The sequence below is a fragment of the Centroberyx affinis genome, unplaced genomic scaffold, assembly GCF_046629955.1.
Source record: "Centroberyx affinis isolate AG114_WGS23_722 - 3 ecotype Tasmania unplaced genomic scaffold, CSIRO-AGI_Caff_v1 ptg000809l_1, whole genome shotgun sequence".
In the NCBI taxonomy this organism is placed as follows: domain Eukaryota; kingdom Metazoa; phylum Chordata; class Actinopteri; order Beryciformes; family Berycidae; genus Centroberyx; species Centroberyx affinis.
The window spans coordinates 224957-247960 of record NW_027279412.1 but is presented as its reverse complement, the minus strand read 5'-3'; the positions used below and the strand labels follow the sequence as shown (position 1 = coordinate 247960).

Sequence of the window (23004 nt, the reverse complement as noted above, 5' to 3'; positions counted from 1 at the left end):
AATCCCTAATTAATGTTACTGTAGTGAGGTTTTCAGATGCTCAGATTTGATTTTCATCGCACAAAATGCTACATTTCATGTCTATGTTTTTTTTTTTGGTTTGTTGTTATTCTGCAGTATTTTCACATGAAAAATCACCCTTGGGCTAAGAGGGCTTTTATACTCTCTATATTTGGATCAACTTGGTCCAAAATATCTGTATAATAATGATCACATGTGTCAGCCATGAGCCCACTGACCTATAAGAATAGTAAATCTCTCTCAGTAAAGCAAATCTACATTATACCACCTGGATTTTATTTTCTCCATTTTATAAACACATACAGACAGACAGATTTCTGGAGGCAGGTCAATGCGTGAGAGCCCAGGTGCACCCATGCTATGGAGATGCGCCAGTTTGGCTCAACCTCCTGCTGTGACTATTGAACCAATTGCATCCAACTTGACATCTCTCTCTCTCTCCACCTCTCTCTCTCTGTGCGTGTGTGTGTGTGTGAGAGAGAGAGAGAGAGAGAGCGAGAGACAGAGAGAGAGAGAGACAGAATAAGGTAGAGAAACGGAGAGAGAAGCATGAATGAGGGCGAGAGATCTTCCCTAATGTTAATTTGACTGGCTGCCTCGTGTCCCCCAACTATAGGCCATATTCCTCTATGTAGATAAGAAATAAACATTCAGTCACATGTTGTGACGTTTTTGCACAGCAGATAACACACCATTCCACTCTTCCATCGCTAGATCCCCTCATTCACACGTCTCATTAACAACTAAACAAGACTCATATCACATACCATATCACAAGATTTATCCATATTTAGCCTTTATTTCACCAGGAAGTATCACTGAGATTCAAAATCAGCTGTGGTTACACAATAAAACATACAGTTCAGTAGAAAATACAAAAATAGTAAAATATGTGCAATGAAAAAAATCACAATTTACATTAGAAACACATTGCACATCACAACATCTTGCATAAGACTGTGGATAACTTGTTTGAACTGATTTAGGAGAATAAAATGATCAAGCTAGAGTTTTGACTGGAGATTGTTCCAGGACCAGGGTGCAAAATAATCAAATGCCTTTTCACCAAAAACAGTGATTGATCTGTTTCTGGGAACTTTAAGAAGAATGCATGTTTGTCATCTTAGACTATAGGCATTGCTGGATATTTGGTAAAATGTGGTAAATATCTTTACTAATAATGGTATTGTAAGTAAAAATGTACCAGTTTATCAATCTTCTGGTGACTAGTGAGTTCCAGTGTAATTACTGATATAGGGCACAGTGGTATGTCCAGTTTGGTTAATTAACCGTGATAATTCAGTGGTCAGTGGGTATATCAGCATTTAATTAAATTACCAAGGTAAGAGCTAATATCCATCCAAACCAGATCAATACCTTGTGCCACTAACCAGCATCTCTGTCGCTGACCTTTATGTCCTGACCTGGTCAGCAACAATGACATGGCTATAGGTGCAGAGAGATACATCTGGCCCTGGGGACTGTGTGTGTGTGTGTGTGTGTGTGACAGAGACCTTACCAATGGACCATGTGGGATTTACATGGTCCGTATGAGGAGTGAAGGCCAAAATCCCATTACTATTGCTGTAGATATTTTAATAGAATATTAGTGATGTAAAGGTGGAGGATTACACTGCTGTACAACTTAGCTAACAATGATATTGTTTTTACTTTCATAGTTAAACATGTAAATCCCTGGGTTTCCGATTGTGTTGGCCCTAACAATGATTTAAATGTTGACAGTCCTTATAAGAATGGTAATGCAAAACATACTGCTGGCCTCTGACACATTTTGGATCTTAAACCAAACCAACTTCCACTGATTATCCAGGTCAGTGATGAAGCTAAAGCTGCTCGGTTATATAAACATTGAGAAGAGTTGTGTTTTGTTGTGAGCGTGATGCTGTGATCAGTCTAAATTTATTCCTCATCATTAGAGATAAAAAGAGGGGCAAAACATGACCTACATTTCTTTCTACATTGTTTTTGAAACTGATATTTAAAAGAAGTTTTGAGGCAGGCACGGGCTGAGGAGTTACATCCCAAACCGTTTATAAAAGTATACATTAAATATTAAACAAGGCTTCCTCTCTGTACTTCACTCTGAGGATGTTGTGGGTTTACTCTGCTTTGAGGAGTGCCGCATTGCTGATGAAGCATCTCTCAATTCTCTTAAGATGATTAAATCACTTGGAGCCTCACTTGCCACAAATAACAACATGATGGTGTTTCAAATCAGGCACACCTCATCTTCCATGCATGTCACACTTAAGCGGCAACAGTGGCAATCAAATTTGATTGCCACAAACACAAAATAGTAAAAGTAAATAGCTTCGGTATAGCTAATGTGCAAAAAAGGGCACAAGAAAATGGATAGTTATCGTTCTGAGTGAATGAGTTTATAAGGCCACAAAAAATAAGAGCAAATACTGCAACAGTTTACCATGGCTGCACCCTCATGGGACCTTTAAAGGGCTAGTGCAGCATGTTTATTGTCTGTATGCCTGTGGAATAAATGCTCAGAGGGGAATTTGGGCTAATGCACCATGACAAGATGGCGACTTTGCAAGCACCTGCTTGTTTTGACTGCACCTGTCATTCCGCTTGGTGCTTGCTGTTTTTTGATTCAGCTTTTTTTTTTTGGTTGGTGTGTTACTGGGCAACTTTGCTTTTACTGGATGGGTACAAAATATTAAAAAAATATGCTCATTGGGGAGGAGAAAAGAGAGTGTTTTAGGGGGAAAATGTTATCCACAGTATGCCTGCTATACACTACCAGTCAAAAGTTTGGACACACGCATTTTTATTTATTTTCACCATTTTTCACATTTTAGAATAATAGTAAATACATCAAAACTGTGAAATAACACAAATGGAATGATGCAATGACCAAAAAAAGTGTTAAACAAATCAAAACTATCTTATATTTTAGATTCTTTAAAGTAGCCGCCCTTTGCCTTGATGGAAAGGCAAAGGCTTTATATTTGTCTAAAAAACTAATTTCAAGCATTTAAGCATAAGCCTTTAGATCAAAATGGCTTTAAGATAATGAAAAACAATCAGGTGTGTCCAAAATGTTTGACTGGTAGTGTAGTTCTCTGCTTTACAACAAGTTTATAGACCACTGTGCTTAGCTAAATAGGAAGTTTGAATTGCCCTTTGACCTCCCAACAAAGATAAAACAATAAGACAAATCCAACTCAAATGAAAGATATCTTCAGCATACTCAGATGTGACATCATCATCAGTCAAAACGCAAACTGTACAGAAAGATGCTGCTAAAGACAAATGACCTGCTTTGCTAACTCCACTAGCATCACACAGACAACCTTAACGTATGCGTCACTGTTTTATTTATTTATTTAACTTTATTTTGTTGCTCCCCCGAAGGTAACATTAAATGAGACTTGTGTGTGTGTTAGAGAGAGAGAGAGAGAGAGAGGGGGAGAGAGAGAGAGAGAGAGAGAGAGAGAGAGAGAGAGAGAGTGAGACTGCACAGTGTGACAACACTATCAGATGAATTTATGAGATAGTGCAGGCCGGGCTATCATTTTATATTTTAGATTATGAACACGTATTTTTTTCCCTCATATATTTCTTCAAGGAGTCCTTGGGAAAAAAAAAAGTTACAGCCTACCAAAGCAGGAGCATTAGCATACTTATGTAAGGATACTGAAATGGGTACCAGAGCACCTTACAAAGGACAAAGCGTAGCTCAGGATGCTCTCCCTGGATTGGTTTCAAAACATGTCGAAAGACTTGCAAAGCCACATACATCATCTATACAGCCCTATACAATACTGACGGATTTGTGTATGCTGCCTAAATATAAATATATCCTCTGGCATAGGCTGCATTCCTATTTAACCTCATTCAGTCAAACAATCAATTAATGTACAAAGGGGTTAGTGAGGTAATCTAATCAGATTCCTGGGTTCCATTTTGGGGATGAGAGCACTTATTTCCGTCACAGCAAATTGGCCGTGAGAGAGAGTTTTCTCTGATTAAAGCAGCAGCAAACTGACAGGAGCTGTCCTTGGTGCTGATTGTGTTTTCTAATGCGGCTCAGTGTAATGGAGCTGTCCGTAGTGCTGAAAGTGTAGCTGGACTCGGGCCTGAAGCTCATGCATATGGACTCCCAAACAGATCCGCATCAGACCAAGGACCTCCCATCTGAGAATAGTTTTGTAATTAGTTATGATTTTAGCAGATAGTTGCATAACTGTCTGCACTGTGGGCGGGGAGGGAGGCAGTGAAACCTGTGATCAAAACAGTCATTCTCATACAGTCTCTCATTAAATAATAGTGAAATTAAAGCTGTTCTTCATTTTGCTTGGGGCCACATGGAATCCTCTGAAGGACCCCTGGATGTCCTCTGGACCCCATTTTGGAAACCCCTACCTTAGTGGTAGCGCTATCTCACACACATATATATATATTTAAATAAAGACATTATTATTTTTTGGGATTGCCAATAGGTTATGATGGTGACATTTTCACACCAGCCACACCAGCTAGTATTACCTGTATTTTCAGGTGCTGTGTTATCTTAGGTATCATATCAAATTATTATATATATTTTTTTATATTTAACTCCATCGCATAATATACACCTATACTATGCGCCTATCAATAAATAAGACCATAATTAGTGTTTTCCTTGTTTTTTGGTATAGCATCAAGCTAAGACTTTTTCCCTATTCTCCCCAGCTATGCTTCCGCTTGATGAAACCACGCATGTGTTGATCCGTGCTGCAGCAACGTGCATCAGTTCCTCTCTCTGACCCCAGTGTTAATCTGCATTCAGACCGAGGCTCCAATGGTTTTCTCAGCTGCTGGATATTAGAGTAGCCTATTACGGGGCTTCAGTGTCTGTGACAGTTTTTTTTAGGGCCTACCAGGCTGTCGATTCGGTAATAGACACACAAAAACGAGTCATAAGAAATCTAGCTTTCGACTTGCATCGATTTTTGTTTTGGCTGTTTTCGCTGCACCGCACGTCCGCCTCGGGTCTAGATTTTCAGACCCGCTCCTGCTATGTGCGTAATGTATCATAGGGAGGAAACACAGTAAATAGACGGACACGTCCATCTGCAATAAAGAGGAAACGAAGATGGTGATGATGGCTTCACCGAATTTAGCCTCCAAATGCTCGACAGCAATGGCGAAGCCTTCCCTTCCTCTGAAGCTGTTTCTCTGGGTGTTTATATTCGTTAATCTTCCTACAAGGTAAGATGGAGATATTCAGGAGTGATATTTACCCTCGAAACCATGCTACTGTGTCGGCTGTGCTAGTGTGCATATTTCTTATTCTATCAGTACTAAAGGGTAGATATTTAGTGGAATTGTCTTAGGATATTTGAGCCTCCTTCATCTAATACCCAGCCTTGCTTTTAGTGGGATTCTGGCGGATAAGGTGGCTGGGAAAGGGAGTCTGTAGTTGAGGTAGAGAATCAAGGCATGCAGTTTGCATATCGCACATTTAACGGTGGTTCGACCGGCTGAATGGGTGATATTGACTCATTTAGTGAGTCACATTGCCACATGAATTGCATATGAGGCGGCTTTTGTGTGATATATTTATTTTACTGAAAGCAAAAGCGACCAACAGCTACAGGCTGGCCACCGTATTGGGCTGTGGACATTTTTACAGATGATTTGATCTTACACACATTATTTTTTGCATATAAACATTTCTGTAAAGAGACGAGCTAGTTGTCTAGTATCTATCGCAATTTGTGCGGCGTTAGAAATAGCATATCCATTGTAGCGGTAGGCTATGAGAGAAGCTAAGGCTACATGCAGTGAGTGCTAAGCTGTCTTCAAGGATCAAGTCTATTCTAAGAGTCAAAGCCTCATTCTGAATACAAGTGTTGTATTTGGCGTAACGAAATATGCAAAGCAACCGTTTGTAATATAAACAACCATCGTGTGACTGACAGTGCATTCTCATCCATGTATTTGAAATAAAAAAAAAAGAACATATTTCAAAATGGCAGACAATCACACAGAGAATACAACTGTAAAGGCACAATAAGGACAAGGATGACACATATGGACTGATTCTGAGCCTGTGTGCTTTCACATTCCAGGCAAAAGGGCCGTCGTTTCAGTTTTTTACTTCAGTGCAGATTTGAATTTGTTGGAAGAAACTGCTCAGTTGTGCTCGTCAAGACATGATTCCCCTTGCACCAAGATAATACGAATAGTTAAGAGGAAGCGGATGGTTGGGCTCCTCGCATCGCTTCCGTCTTGTGCTGCTGGAGGGTGAAAAATGGAGGCTGATAAATCAGTCTGCATTCAATCACCGTCGTGCTGAAGGCAACCTCAGGGCTCCCTGCTCAGCCTAGATTGTAATCTAGACCCTCTGCATTTCTAATTGTATGCACACATGTGTTCACACAACCCTTGCACACACACACACACACCTTGTCTCATTGAATTACATCCAGAATACAGACATATGGCCAGTTTATGTGCTTTATAACTTGTGCATGAGTGAATTAAACCTAATGAATGAACCTAAATTGCAGCTCAGATTGATCAAGGCAAGGTGAAATGTGGGTGCATCCTAATTAATCATAATATGGCGATGTGTGCCACATGAGATCTTCATGTAAACACCTCTGTAAAGGTAATAGCATGGCTCTAAGCTTACATAACAGCTAGTTATGCCCAGTGACTGACATATAATTTTCTTTTGTTCAAACAGATAGTGGAGTGGGCCTATTTGTTGTGTAATAATTTAATGACAGCTATTACACAGTAAACATACCTCTTACATAAGACAATATTCATAAAGGCCACTGGTATGCTTTCAGTGTGATCTATGCAACTTTGTCATTTACAATTACTTACAATTATTATTATTATTGTTAGTAATGTTTGATACCACATTAGCTTCAGCCTTCCAGCACACAATTAGTTACTGAGATCAAAGGTATTAGAGGACCCAGTTCTGGCTCGACACCCTCAGACTGACGTAACCTAGCAACTCAGGGCTTTTGTGGAAGATGAACAACTTTTTGGCATTAAGTCTCCGTCAGTCAATACTTAAGCTTCAGATCAAGGCCCAATACCCACAAGGAGAGTTTGTAAGCCAAGGATGATGTGAAGACCACAGCAGCAGGAAGTGATGTCACAGTGAGGGAGCTCTGGTAGGACTCAAGGTCTGCCAGGTGAAGTTTGCTGTATCTCTACACAAGCTGTCAACCATTTTCACATGCATCATTAACCTGAACAGTTATTGTGGCTGGCAGGTGTACATGTATTTTGTAACTGCAATTTGTGACACACCAAACCAGGTATAGGTTGGCATACCTTGTTTATGGCAGTTTAATGATTTATTTTAGATTTTCTGAACTTAATGCCCTGGAACAGATTTCACTTTCCATTGGAAAAATAATCCTGAATATGTTTACTATCAGCTAGCCCTTATTGCAAGTTCAAACATGATCATTAAGCATCTAAAAATATGTTTTTATTAGAAAGGTAGCTACAGCTAGGTTTGCCATTGGCTCGGTGCTAAATTTTCAAACCATGTGATTATGTGAAAGACATTAACTCATATTTTGGGATCTTCTTATGCCTATGTTTAAATGTCAAGTGACTATTGTTTAAAAATGTTGAACATTCATTTTAGAATACATTTTCCCTCTGCTGCCTGTGAAATCTCATATTCTTATCATTTCATGTAATGATAAGAATGATAATATATTCAGCAGCTGTTCTCAATGAATGGATACCATAGAACTCTATTGAAAAGTTGTAAAAAATCCTCTCAAAGCTATAAGGGAAATTTTCTGAAAACTTTGCATGGTTTCACAACTTTGAACAAGCCATTATTTCTTTGATATCTGCGATTTATTTTGCAGATCATCTGATCTTGCTCTTTTACAAAATATGAACACCAGAGGAGTCTCCTCTGGTCCATATGGGATAATCTGGTAGCACATTTATCTGCTAAGTTGATTTTGTGTACAGAGTGTGGACTCTATACCTTGTCTAGCATTTACCTATGATTTAATACAACTGGATGTTAAACATGTAGCAGTAATGCTCAACCTGTGTGTGTCATTTTGAAGAGAAATGTGTCACAACAGTCTGACAAATACTTTCCTCTTGCTAAACATACAGGTGTCTGCTAGATGGTAACAGCATACATGTATATGCCTAGAAATCACCTGCAATTATCACAATTTCACACAATTCCAAGACACTGAGTTCAATTAAAATTTACAGGCAACAGTTTCCCTTCTCTTTGGCAGCTGGCACACATGGGACAGGTGGGTTAGACTTTATCCAGAGAGATAATCAGGTGGCTAAAAGTAGACATGCTAGCAGTCATAACCCATGGCCATCATACATCGTTTTGTACAAAATTATACACAAAACAGAACACACATTTTGCATTAACAACCACCACTAATAAGCCTGAATAAATATATTTGTGCTTACAATTAGGGTCCAACAATTCAGCACAGTTTTTGCAGCCAAGTTGTCAGCTGCTGTAGCTGCATAGGTATATGACTTTCACAAAGATGGGCCAAATTTCACAACGGAACAGATTTTATGCCACAGTGCTTCCCATCCACATCCCGCCCCAGCACTTGTTGCATTCCAGTTATCTACATTAATTCTCATTTAAAGGTCAACTACAGAAAATGTTTGTAATTGATTTGGTCTATAAATAACTGGAGAGTGTAATTCCTTTACTATTCCATAATCTCAAACGGGAAACCTACAGTACATTGCTCAATGTGACTCTTCCAAGTCGTCATATCTGCCTCTTGTCACCATCTGGAAAGGACTAGGCCTGCGTTGTTGGCATATCTTTGACAATCTGTCAAGCTGTCATGTATCCCTTAATGAGTATCCGATTAATTTGTTTTTTTCTGTGTCTCAGAATCCTTAAAATGGCATTAATGCCATGCAGATGTCAGTATTGTTTTTGCCTTGTAGAAGACAGTTGGGCAGGACAGAGGGAGACAGTTAAAGCTCATAGCTACCTCTCACTTGTGATTGAGAGTCTGTCATATTCATTGCCCAGAGGGTATTAAGGTTAGAGTTAGAGCCAGATTTTTTGGATACTGTTGGGAGGGTTTGGGTTATCAGTAAGTAGCGCACCTCCTAGTGAGTATTACAGTAATCCTGGGTCAGGTGGATTGGCACATGTCATCATAAAGTTGCACCTTCATTTCCATGGTATAGCTGTGAGGTCTCTCACTATGGCCACTGCTGCTGTCTCAGCCCTGCAGTTAATAGTCCTATCTTTATCCTTTCTGGATAAATTTAGGTCTTGAGGCAATCCTTTATCCAAAACAGTGTGTGAATTTCTTTTTAAAGGGCACAGGTACATAGTGAATTGATGGTAAGATGTAAGTTTTAGAATTCAAAACTAGTCCCCCAGCGATGTGTTTCTACCCCTCACCTGCAATATGAAGTACCTGCTTTCTCATGCAAGGAAGGGATTATTACAAATCATGGAGGTTTAGTGTTGAATTAGATTGTGACTCTTCTCATAATTCACCTGTCTTGGATATATGCTCAGTGCCATATCCCCGTCAATATGAAGCCCCAAAGAATTTAAACTTCACTTTATACAGTCACCTTTTCAAATTGGCCTAATTTCTCATCTTATCTTACTTACCCATTGGCAGGAACAAGATGGTTTTGCCGGTCCAGATTAGCCTAATGTTTCCAATCTATGCGATCTTGTTTGGACTGAGTGCAGTCTGTAAATAGCCTGTCTGTCTCTACCACCAGAGGTTAAATAGAGCCTAACAGGCCACCGTAGATCAGGTGATTTGTTACTAATAGATCTGCATGTCCGAAGACAAAATGACAGCCAAACTACTCTATTTCCCTCAATGACAAATGAACAAGGAACAGGGAGGCAACTCAAATTGGTGAATCTTATTGGTGAAAACTGATGAGCTGGTACAAGGAGCGCCATTGTATTGTGTTATTTGCTTTCATTAAGAACATTGCTTGTGAAAGGAGGGCTCACATGGGTTGTAGCGACTCCTTGGCACAGTGCTGAGAGAGGTGTGTTGTTGTGTGGTTGCCATGTAGGCACAGGGCCTATTTCATATTGGGTAATAAGCAGAAGGGTTCATTAGATTGTGTTTCTTCATTAGCCACAATTATAAACATGTGGAGATGATAGCTCAAGGGAACTTGATGGGGATGCTGATGGTAGGCAAATAGTGGTTTCCATAACTGATATTGCTATCATTGCCCTCCTCAGACTTCCTTGTGAATGCATAAAACTGCAGAGGATGGGGCAATTCTCTGCAAATGTGTACAGAGAGCTACCTTATGATTTAGCGGGGTGATCAAACCTGAAATGAGTTTTTAACTGGAGAGTTTTAAATAATACAGACTTGGTTTTCACATTTTATCGCCCTGAATTGGTTATGATACTCATGTCCTTTTGACTGCTGCATATGGAGGAGATGAGAGTGATAAAGGCTCTCTTGATGATGGCATTAAATGTGAAGGGTACAGTATATGAAACCTCAATGGAGGTAGCTGTGAACACAACACTTTACTCCAGTGCTCTCCACCATCACATGCACACGCGTCCAAATGCACGCACACGTACATACACAGAGGCATGTACACACACACACTCACACATGCACTTGCACAAACACATAGCGCAGGCCTCTCTGTGGACCTTCAGGTACCGAATTAGCAGGCGAAACCTCAGATCTGTCTGCAGTGGAGAACACATGGCTCTTCCTTTGATCTGCTCATCTCTGGAGCATTTCCATATACAGAGAGATACTCCGAGAGATGAATATAGATCATAAAATTGCAGCAGCACCTGAAAAATGCCAGAGGTTTTTTGGGTTCTTACAGTCCTCTTTTCATCTATCTATCTATTCATCCATCCACCCAACCACCCACATGTCTGTCTATCTGTCTATCTATTATCAGTATGTATGTACGTATGTATCTATCTATCCATCTATCTATCTATCTATCTATCTATCTATCTATCTATCTATCTCTCTGTCTCTTTGCCTCTCTCTTCTCCCTCTTTCTGACCTTTCCTGTTGAATAGAACAGAAATTCAGAGAGAGGTGTTTTCAAGATATTTTTTCACAGCATCACATCTAAAATGGTCCACCTAAGTAATATGATGAAGATTTAATGTGTTAGGCACCAGTGTTAGGGAGGGGATATATAGCACTTAATGGCACTTAATGCAGTCTAAGGAAGACTGCTGGTCCAAACATGATGCCCTGCACCCAGCCTAAGAGCATGAGAAAGCTATTAGGGCTTCTGTCTTTTTGTTTTCACCATGGAAACACTCTTTTCTTTTTTTTTTTGCCACTCCATTTCTGATTCTTTTTTATTTCATTCAGAAGCTTGGCAGTCTTCTTTTTCCTCTCGCTGCTGTAAAGCCCTGCTGAAAGCTCACAACTTGTTCAAGGTTGCTCTTTTGTACTCTTGCCCATCTCTCTGATCTGATTCCATGGTTACTGGAGTTGCACAAGTGATCCAGAACTGTGATTGCTTGAGATTTAGACACAATGGAAATTCTTCAAACCCCATGCCCCCATCATCATCATCTTCATCATCATCATCATCATCATCTCTCTCTCTCTAGCTTTCATTTTCTGTCTCTAGCCCTCTGGTTTTGCTCTTTCCCTTTCTCCCTCTGTCTCTTTCTCACTCACATGCACACACACTTCATCATCATCCCTTTTTTCTGTCCCTCTCTCTCTCTCTCTCTCTCTCTCTCTCTCTCTCTCTCTCTTTCTCTCACACGCTCACACACATCTAAGCCCTGCCCACTGGCAGTAGAAAACCTTCCCGTAGCATTTATGGCGGGCAGCATTCTCCTCACATAGCCCCCACTTCATGGCAGCATGTCGCCGTCAGCATATCAATCGCCTCTAATGCACCACCACCACTGAAGAATGTACTATACCTCCATCTTCTGCTCAGCTCCCAAAGCCCAAAGTCCCATCGTAACAAAAAAAAAAACAATACAGACAGCAACTGCATTCAGAGGCATGTAATTTACCGAGATCATTCTTGTCTAAGTGGGAGCGAAAGGAAAAAAACATTCACTGCTATGGCGTGGCGGCGGTGGTGTTGGTGGGCTCTTGAGACGTCATTATGCTTTCAGTTTCAGACACTTACTGAGGTGAGGGAGTCAGCTCAGGAAAATTGGCTTGTCTACTCCTGCACTCACAGATGCTCGAGGGCCCTAAAAACCCTATTTAAAAAACAACAAACAATTCAGCCGTCGAGTTCCTCAACTTTACCATCTTTGAAATTATTCACTATTTTCATGAGAGTCGCTGACTTGAGAATTGAAAGAGCTGTAGTTGTTTTTTTCCATGCTGTTGCTGTTGTCATCGCTGTTGTAGGTGAAGGTGGTTGTTGTCTCATTCAAACCCCGGGTCAGGCTGTATTTGTAGATTTCATTCTTAGCATTTGTTTAAACTTTTTTTTTTTGAGTGCCGAGTGGGTGGTGTTTTCTCACACACGACGATACAATGGATTCCAGAAAGTTAGCAGAATCAGAGGAAAGTATTTGAAAGTCAATTTAGTACACTTTAGTGTGAACAGCTTACCTGACACTCCCTGTATTGTGCTGATGCAGCAAACCCAACCCATCTGGGATTCTAAGTAGGTTAAAATAAACAACGTGGAAAGATTTTTCAAATGCTACTTGACCCAGGTTTGGTCTTGTTAGACATTCCCCATTTGTATTTGATTCTGTGATACAGCAATGTACCAAGAGCCACAATTAGGGGAAGAATAATCACATTGTTTAATGAAAGATCCAATCCAATCTTCCTTTTTCTCTTTTCTTTTCCTTTTCCGTTCTGCCTCCGTTACACACAAACTACTAATGGATGTTTGGATGTTCAGTTTAATTTATTTAGTTTTAACAGTGATGAAACAGAGAAGTGAAGTGATATAAAACACTGTAAATTAAAAAATGCCAAATTTGTGCAGGTGTGATGAAACACTATCAATAACAACAACAACAAAACCAATCAAGCAGGAATGGAAAACACAAACTACCCCCTTATTCATTTTGTCCGCATTCCAATTTCCTGCACTAAACAGACTGCATTACTTTGTCTTCATTTTCATTATCATTGTCCTTGTGTCTTTTTTTTTTTTTTTTGGTGTATTGTTGAATGATGACAGTGACTCTCAACTCGCAACATACACTAGTATACAGCTGAGTAAGTTCAGATGATTTTTTTTCTCAGCCAAAAAAAAAAATCTATGCAACACTACAATATTGGATTGTGTCCTTGAAAACTAATGAAATCAACAACCGACCACACTCCCCCTCAAAGTTAATGTAATTTCTCAGTGGCCAGCAGCTCTATATATTTTATATCCGCTTGGATGTGCATACTGGGCTTGTGCCATTTTCAGGCCATTGTGCTTTGTAAATCAAGCATTTCGTGTAAGTGTGCTACAGTATATGGCATCAGAAAGACTGAGAACCACAGGATTATGAAAAAATCCAGATGTCATCTGTATGCAGGCAATACAAAGATCAGAAGCATTTGAGTTTAGTCCTTTCATCTCCTTTTGACTTCAAACAACAGGCAGAAAACAGTCAAGAATGGGGTCGAAATGTGTAGTGTGATCCATCTTGAATAACTAGTGGGTTTCTCACCAGAAGACTGGGGCCTAAATGGGCTTAAATATGTAAGTCTAGAATCGTTAATAAGAATCTGAATCTGAAACAAAATGAGAATCACTTTATTTGCAAAGTATAGCATACTTTGCAAATAAATCACTATAGCATTACTGCAGCAAAACATCGACAACTCACATAGTGACAAGAATGTACTGGCCCACATGGACCACAGACAACAGGACCTCAGTAGAAAGGGACATTGCAGGACATACAGTACAGTACGACAGACAGTAGACCTTAGACTTTAATGTTTTATGTACTGAAAGAGTGCATAGTGTGTAAATACTAGACTGGCCATTGGGTTTTGTTCAACAAAAAAATAAATGCTGGCCTAAATGCATGTTCTGCATGGAATGGCTAGTACTCTTACAGTGGATTTGTGGCTTAGTTGATTCACATTTTAATCTACTCAAGTTAATACATTTTCAGTGTGTAGTACATCACTGTATTTCACTCTTCTCTGTAATTCACATTTGCATTCGTCCATGTTAAGTTGGTCATTTATGTGGACAACAAAAACAAAAAAAAATAGTTGAAAATTAAGTTTATTTTGTTGTGTCCACTGTCCAGCAATGATGTAGTGGTTAAAATGTTTAAGATTCTGTCTCCCTCGCTGCCTAATATTTCTCTATAAAGGAAGCAAAGCACTAAGGGGAGGGAACTGCTTGCTCTCCTTTTAACAGAGATTGATAGCATGTGTCTTTTTCTCTCTCTCCTCCCCGCAGCTCCTTCCAGACCGATGACGATGATGAGGTGTCTAATAAGACGTGGGTGCTGACTCCTAAAGTGTACGAGAGTGACGTCACGCACATCCTAAACAGCCTACTAGATGGCTACGACAACAAACTCAGACCCGACATTGGAGGTAGGCGTTCATTTTTCGCAGATGATCCATTTAGTCACAGAATCATAAAGAACTATGCCCACACATCTACCCAAATTCACAAACACACACACATACACACACACACACACACACACACACACAAGCATGTTGTCATTGCAGTATCAGCAACATCACAATTTAAAGCTCAGAATCAGACTGAGCAGATTAGTTGGAATACTTCACAGACATCAGGACAAATTCTGTCTTTAAGACTTTAACACAGCACACAAAAAAACACAAAAAAAAAAGAAAAAAGACACTCATCCCCCATGTGCAGATTCCCACCCAGACCAGACCAGGCTTTTTAGATCATGAGGGAACCATGAGGGAACCAATTTGTATCTATCTTTTTATTAATTTATATCTGCTTTTTAAGCATAATCGCTGTCAGATGAAAACCTCATATCTCCTCATATCAGTTTTAAGGAACCGAGGACAACATCCTTGTTTCCAGCCTGATGACAAAGCATTTTTGATATTATCCAATAGGTTTTGAAAGGGTTTGAATGAATCCAAGAGGTTGGAGAATGTTCTCAACCCATAGAGGAACATGTAATCCTTCAATTATGGTGAAAAAAATGAAAAGCATTACTACAGCATTATTTTAGCTAGTCATGATATTAGTCTTGTCACCCATATTTGCCTGTCACTGCTGCCAACAGACTGTAAAATGGTAAGGATTAATAACTTTGTAGTCTCGCTTAGCGAGACCATTCGCCACACTGAGGGTGCCACACCCAAAATAATCCCAGGGGGAAATATTGTTGTGGAACTAGCATAACATTAGCACTAGTTTTTAACCAAACTTGCTAGCATTCTGCTGCTAGCTTGATGGTTAGCTTCATAGTTGTTGTTGTTGTTGTTGTTGTTGTTACTGCAGGGGGATTTTGGAAGAGGTAAAACACAGTACAGAGTGAAAGGAGAGGGAGCCGGCCAAAATTTGCTGGAGCTAATGGCAGGATTATCCAAGCGGCCAACATCCGTTAATAACTAATAACTTGATAATGGCATTAAATAAGAATGGTAGCAACACGAGCAAGTCAGCTGTAGCCCACAAGTAGCCAGATGGCCCATGTGTATCCATTCAGGTTGTAGAAATTGAACACAGTAAAGATTTTATGTACACAGCTTCAAGTGCCTGTGTCCATGCATATACTGTAATCGTGTGTTTGTGTTTGTTTGTATATGGACGGGCACGCCCATCTGCATATGTATACCTATGTTTATATTTGTGTGTATGCATGTGTGTATGCACATGTGCTGTGTGTGTGGAGTGTGGTCAGGCTAGTTGTCCATCATGGTCCTTTTAGCCTTGTCAGTATGAGGAGTAGAGGAGTAGCTTTCTCCCTTCACTTTGACAGGCAGCTGGCCAGGGCTCCATGTCTGCAGAAGTGCATATATCCTCAAGCTTGTCAAGCACAAGAGGAGAAAAGGGAGAAATTCGATACCCTTGAATGCTTGATTCATGGGTCAGTGTTCCTGGGAAAACTGTTTACGTCAAGATCTGTCATACACAAACTGCAGGATTGATAGAGACGTACTCATCAGTCGACACTCTTTACATGCTTGCTGCATTTAGTGCTGCGTCGTTGTTCCCCCCCGAAGAGGAATTGTCTGTCCTGTAGTACTCATGCAGGATGGATGTACATGCAGGGTTGGGGGATTTCTACACAGGCTAGCACTGTATTAACGCTGCACTCGGCAAGATTTTTATGTGAAAATGCACCTGTCTTAGTCTAAATCACAAAATGGGGCTGCAACAGAGAAGAGCGTCCCATCCTCACTAATCATTCAGATTTGCCCAAATTAAATTCTGATGTCGGGTATGTTCACTTCTCCGCCCACAGGAAGTAACGAATCAAAACTTAAAAGCGAAATACAAACTGGTCTCCTAAACAGCAACAAGAGAGCGAGCGCTCCATCCAGAGACAGCTGGACTCACCAACTTTGGATACTTTGCCTCTCTCCTCCCTTTGGTATCCGTTGGTATAAAGTGATGACAGAGGAATGAGCATGCTGCACATGAGCGTACTGTGTGCAGTTTACTGACATCAAGTTACATGATTTCTGAAGTTATACGTTTTCAAACAGTTACCTCCAGCCGTTTGGAGCCACCGTCATGCAAAATTGTCTAATGCAGCTTTAAGCATGACTTATGAATTGACTGAAATGACAGCACAACATAAAAGCAGCTGAGTGTAACGGATATATATAACGTCATTTATTTCCATATACAATGCTGCGTATAGCGTGGCAAATTTCAGTGGCAAATTATGCACTATATAGGACTGTAAAAGGACTGCATCTTATACTTCAGACTTTAGAAGTGGGCTTGTACTATAAAATGAACAGCAGCTCAGATCTGGTTTGAAGTGCAGCTTCAACCCTGAGAGCCACCGCATAGCTCGGCTGCCGACTGCCACCGTCTTAACCATCATCTTCAAACGTGCTATGATCTTGCTCTCTCAGTGTCTTCCAGCAGCTGCCAAGTTACACAGCTACAGAGTGGTTATAATTAGCTGGCTGTACTGTCGTCGGCGCTACCAACCAACCAACCAACCAACCAACCAACCAAACAACCACGCCAAGGCAAAGGCGAAGTTGTTCTCCTCCTCCTCCTCGGAGCGCTGGAATACTGGGGATTTGGATTCATTGCGGATTGTGCCACAGTTTTCTCCTTTGAAGTCCATTGTGAGGCTCATTCAATTTTAATGCCCCTGCAGTCTATGTATAAAGATGGAGCAAACGAGAGAGAGAGAGAGAGAGAGAGATAGGGAGAGAGGGATGGAGAGAGAGAGAGAGAGAGAGAGTGAGAGAGAGAAATTTTGAATAATCCTTCTTTTGATTTATGATAAGAAACATGTCATACAGTATACTTCAAGGTCATTGTCTTGCAGTAAAGAAATTATTTCATAGCATTCACAAACATGGGCAGAAATGGACATGTAGCTACATAACATTACTGTATAGTCAATTGGAATGAACAGCTCCACAATGAGGTAATATATGGTGATTCATTTGGTCAGATTCAGTATCCCAGTATGCCCATAATGGGAGTTGCGGCATGCATAATTGTGTCCTAAAAAGTAATAAGCCCCATAGGAAATTTCAGCACAGTCACACCATGTTCGCTGGCATCTTGTCACCATGTTTACTTGGCACCTTTAAGTGCATTTATTAAAGACATCAACTTTGCAGTTGGCCATATGAAATATGAAAACTAAAATCTGTTTTTATTTATATATTATTTTTATTGGTGATGCCATGCCAGTGACTCTAAAAGTGATTTTGCTGATAATGCAGTCCACAGTCACGCATTTCCTGTATCATATTTTGAAGTCCAGCCTACAGGAGTTACTGATGCCAATGCGGTAAATGTGCATAAGTATTCATAGCCACTCGCTGATATCTGGCAAAAAAGCCCCACTTTTTATTGTGAGAACTTTATTGTGTGAGTATCGAGTGTAAGCCATTTTGAGTATCATTCTTGTTTGTGTGTTTCTGTCATAGGTGCATGTGTGTGTGCATGTGTGTATGTGGGCAATGTACATTTGTATGTGCATTCATGTGTGTCCCCGAATGACATGGAAAATTGATGTAAACCCCCTTCTCTCGCTCTCTCTCTCTCTCTCTCTCTCTCTCTCTCTCTCTCTCACTCACTCTGTATCTTTCAGTCTCTTTCTATTTTTCAGTCTCTCCCCCTCTCTCTCTTACTGTATTTTCTCTCTCTATACCCTGACACCCACATCTCTCTCTCTCTCTCTCTCTCTCTCACACTCTCTCTATCTCATTCTCTCTATACCTCGGCCCAGCATCCACATAGCTCCCACACATCAAGCTATCAAGCTGGTTGAGTCTTAACCCCTCCCTCCTCTCAGACATACTGTCCAGTCATCCATAAACATACACATTAGATGGCGACGTGTAGAAGTTGATCCAGGCCGACCCAGAGGAAGTGACAGAGCATGGATGTCCCTTTGACACCAAGCTGTCCACTTTCCTCAGCCATACTTTGTCTGACATCCACCCTGCCATCTCGCTCCATAGCACTAAACCAGTGTATGGAGTAGACATAGCGAGTTGTCACACACAGATATGGATGATATTAATATACAGAGACTCACTCACACACATATACAAAGACACACATGCAAACAGACACGCATATACACTACCAGTCAAAAGTTTGGACACACTTGACTGAATGGACTATATTTTTCATTACCTTAAAGCTATTTTGATCTAAATGCTTATGCTTAAATGCTTGAAATTTGCTTCTTAGACAAATATAAATAGCGAAGTTGATGCCTATGTATGAATTTATTTTCAAAGCTTTCATCAAGGCAAAGGGCGGCTACTTTAAATAATCTAAAATATAAGATAGCTTTGATTTGTTTAACACTTTTTTGGTCACTGCATAATTCAATTTGTGTTATTGCTTAGTTTTGATGTCTTTACTATTATTCTAAAATGTGGAAAATAGTAAAAATAAAGAAAAATGTGCATATCTAAACTTTTGACTGCATTGACATAGATACACACACAACAACACGACTTCACTGTTTCTCCACACTGTGTGCACTAGTTTGCCTGCACTTTGATATTCAACGAGTTTGAGTTCTTGAAGAGTCACTTACTCAATAAATTTTAATCATTTCTAGATTAAAAACTGAGATTTAAGACTATTTTCCCAAGAGTCTGCTGCTCAAATGTTATATTCTCTTTTTGTCTTTTGGCATTTATTTATTATTGCCCTCTTTTACTCTTGTCTCCATTTGGGCTAAAAAAAATTCATCTTTCCTTAAGTCAAGTCGATATATTTATGAGGCACTTTTGGCAACAAAGTGCGTGCGCCTGTGTGTGAGCACTGGGCCAACAGCAGGGCAGTCTGGAAAAGAGAGTAAATGATAGACTATCAAGAGGAGCTCAAAGACCTTAAGCAGGGAAAGAAAGGAAGGGAAAGGGATGAATGGGATGTTACAGAGGGCACAAAGGCATTCTGGCAAATGGGTCTGGAGTTTGGCCATAAATACAGAGAAAGTGTGCGGTTCTCTGACACTGGCAGGAAGCTTGTTTAGGACGAGGCTCTGATGTCTTCTCCACACAGACGAGGGGAAAATGGAACCTGATTTTCTATTTCACTGGCACTGTGTGATGTATCTTAGACCAGACGAAGCCCTGAAAATTCAATACAGTGCGGTAAATGTAAAGTGGGATAATCTGATTAAGGTAAATTATATGGTTGAGTGGAGTGAGTTGAATGTCATTAACTTAAAGTGCAAAGTCACAACCCCTTCCCCAGTCATTTTTCCTCTTAGGGTTGACACACACTACAAGATTTCTTGAACCAGTTAATCACCAAGGCTGCTGTCACAGTGTTTTTATGATTATTATTATTAGGGGTCCAAGCACTGCAGGTGCTGGGACCCTGTTGTTTTCGTTAGGATTCTTCTTCTTCTTCTTCTAGTATGTGGGACATTATGTTGTCATGGTGGCGTCTGTTTGTCGACACATTCTTGAGCAAAATAACTTCAGAACAACACATGATAGAAACTTAGATGATCTGATTAGATTTTGGAGCACCCACCATGCTGCATTATTTTGCATAATAATGAGGAAAAACAGATTTTATTGAAACTTCTATAACCCCTTAATGCTTTAAGATCCAGAGTTCATACTGATACCGCCCATGTTCTATATGGAGACACGTATGCTGACATAGAATTATTTGCTAATAAATGCATTAATTTGCTTAAATAATTACCTCATTAGCATAATTCGTTATGTGTAATATATCACAGTGATTATGGCGGGACATTAGGCAGCTCAAGGGCCTTTTGTTATACATGATACTTAAAAAACATCATGCATGTCTTTCTTTTTCTTCTTCTTCTTCTTCTTCTTCTAATTCTTCTAATTTTTCTTCTAATTCTTCTTCTAATTCTTCTTCTTCTTCTTCTTCTTCTTCTTCTTCTTCTTCTTCTTCTTCTTCTTCTTCTTCTTCTCCTTCTTCTTCCTCTTCTTCTTCCTCTTCTTCATTGTTAATAGTGATGTTTATGATGGTGACTAATATTTGATATAGGCACCACTATAAAAAATAAAATGTATAAATGCATATCGCTCATCTCTAAAATTGATTTCCCTGTTCTTCTTTGCAGTCAAACCAACAGTGATCCACACAGACATGTTTGTCAACAGTATTGGTCCAGTAAATGCTATCAACATGGTGAGTAATACTACAATATGATGTTCATGTATTATTAATGTTATTGTGTTATGTTGCTCTATGTATCACTGAAGGAGAAAGTTGTCTATTTTCTTGCCTTTTGCCTCTTGGTGGGATTTCAGTGTGTTGCTCATGGACACCTCAGCAGGCGGATGCTTGCTGTCACGGCGGATTGGCCGGTCTCCCTAATCACTATGCTGCCCTACTGCCCTTGTAGTGTAGCATTGCAGTACAGGTGTCAATCAGCGGCTTACAACTGCGCTGGCCTTTGCAGCACAGTGGGTAAAGGTGGTCCATTTAGTGCATGTGATCGCTGAGTCATACCCTGCTTAGAGCAACCTCCCTCCCCCTCTTGCATTAGTAATGCTGATTAACAGTTACTGGGCAATAGTTGCGTTACACAATATACTGGCTAGGTCAGACCTCGGAGCAATATATTTGCAAATGGCTGCATGCATTAGCAGGACTTGAGATGTTCTCGCTTTTTACTTGCCAAGACTGCAATCAGATACAGTCTGAGGCATCACCTGAAAAAGCTCTTTGTGGTTTGTTTAAATAAACGTACCAAACTATGATTTTCTCTGGATGTGGTATCAGGAGAGGATTTTTTTTTTAGGCTTTTGATCCTTTCCTTCTGGTGTTATAGTTAGAGTGACACATTAAGAATTGTGTGCTGGTTCCACTAAATTGATTACCACACATCAACTGACACACTGTTGTTTTCTATAAAATTTCCTTTGATGTAATATGTGAATTCACGGTTTGTTTATTATTCCAGTGTTGCCATGTTAGAATGATAAAATAACCTTGTAGTATTTACTCCTACTGACAAGTAAGCATTGTAGAGTTGTTGCATTTAAACTGGTGGCTCCATTATGTTGAGGCATTTTATATTTATTTATTTATTTTCTTTAAATGAGTGAATGACTGAAGCTTTGAATTTGTCAAATTTTAAGTACAGTAGACAATCAGTAGTTAGTTGTCAAAATGTCAAAATAATATATCATGTCTTACTGGAGAACCAGCTGATGTTAGCATTAGTGGTGATAAATGTTAATGTTTTTGTTTACTTTTGACATAAAAAAAAAAAAAAGTTGTCTTTGTCTGTAAAGTAATTAAACACCAGTAATAACAACACATGATGAACAATATGAAGTATTACCAATATCAAACTGGAAAAAGTAAAATCTGAAAGATAGTTAATAATAATAATAATAATAATTGATTACATTTATATAGCGCTTTTCTAGGTACTCAAAGCACTTCACATATGATGGGGGGGGGGCGGGGGGGGGTCTCAACTCATCCACCACCGATTAAGCCCCTTCTCCATCTCAAGGGCAAACAAGTAAACCCTGTTCCACGTGTCTTTGACTCCCATGCGTGCTGTGGTTTTAAAGGCGTAGTGAATGCACAGAAACACAGATGAACCCTATGCTATTTGTAGAATAGAGTACAGAGTAGAGTATAGAAGTTAAGCTGCAGCGATGGTAAAAATAGGGCAGGATACGGGGTGGCGGCGGCAAGGATCGAGCTTAGCGAGCGAGAAAGAAGGAGAGAGAGACAGACAGAAAAAATCCTTGCCGTCACCACATCAGTGTAGTGTTGTGTGCTGTTGTTTTCTACCTCACAACCCTGCTGGGAGCCCAATTTCATTGTAATTCAGCAGAACAGTTTGCTCTACATGGTGGCAGGGTGCCATTTGAGTTAGTCTTAGCTAAAAACACCCACTCTCTCAATAACTACGGCCGTAGTGGAGTCAGGAAAGAAGCACTGCTGTGACCAGTTAGAAAGTGTGTGTGTGTGTGTGTGTGCGCACTAGTGAGTGCGTGTGTGTGTCGTGTGTGTCGCTCACATGAAAGGGTGATTGATTGGTTCGCATTCAGATGTAATCAGCGTAGTTGGTCCAGTGCGTTCACACTAAATCACATGACAAATGTGGCGAGGATGGTAGATTTTCTGAGGAGGAGAGGATTATATTGGAATAGACTGATGGTGCGGGGGTGTGCATCTAAGCATGAACACGATTTTGAATTCTTAATTATGCATTAGGAATCTATCAAATATGGCAATGTTACAACTTGTGTGAGCGTTAGTGAGGGGGAAGGGAATGGACAGAGACAAACAGACTGAGAGAGAGCGAGAGAGGGAGAGAGAGAGAGAGAGAGAGAGAGAGAGAGA

General features: G+C 40.0%; 1 protein-coding gene across 5 annotated transcripts in view; it reads left to right on the top strand.

Moving 5' to 3' along the window:
* The first annotated feature begins 5134 nt into the window (after positions 1–5134).
* gabrg2 (gamma-aminobutyric acid type A receptor subunit gamma2) overlaps positions 5135–23004 on the top strand; it is a 54733-nt gene continuing 36863 nt past the window's right edge. For 2 of the 5 annotated variants that reach the window (XM_071520564.1, XM_071520563.1), the window contains exons 1-3: positions 5135–5250; positions 14437–14576; positions 20756–20823. In XM_071520564.1, coding sequence (XP_071376665.1) covers positions 5135–5250; positions 14437–14576; positions 20756–20823 — 324 coding nt within the window. Of the gene's footprint in view, positions 5251–14436; positions 14577–20755; positions 20824–23004 lie in introns of those variants that run through there. The other 3 variants (XM_071520567.1, XM_071520566.1, XM_071520565.1) reach the window with 2 other exon arrangements.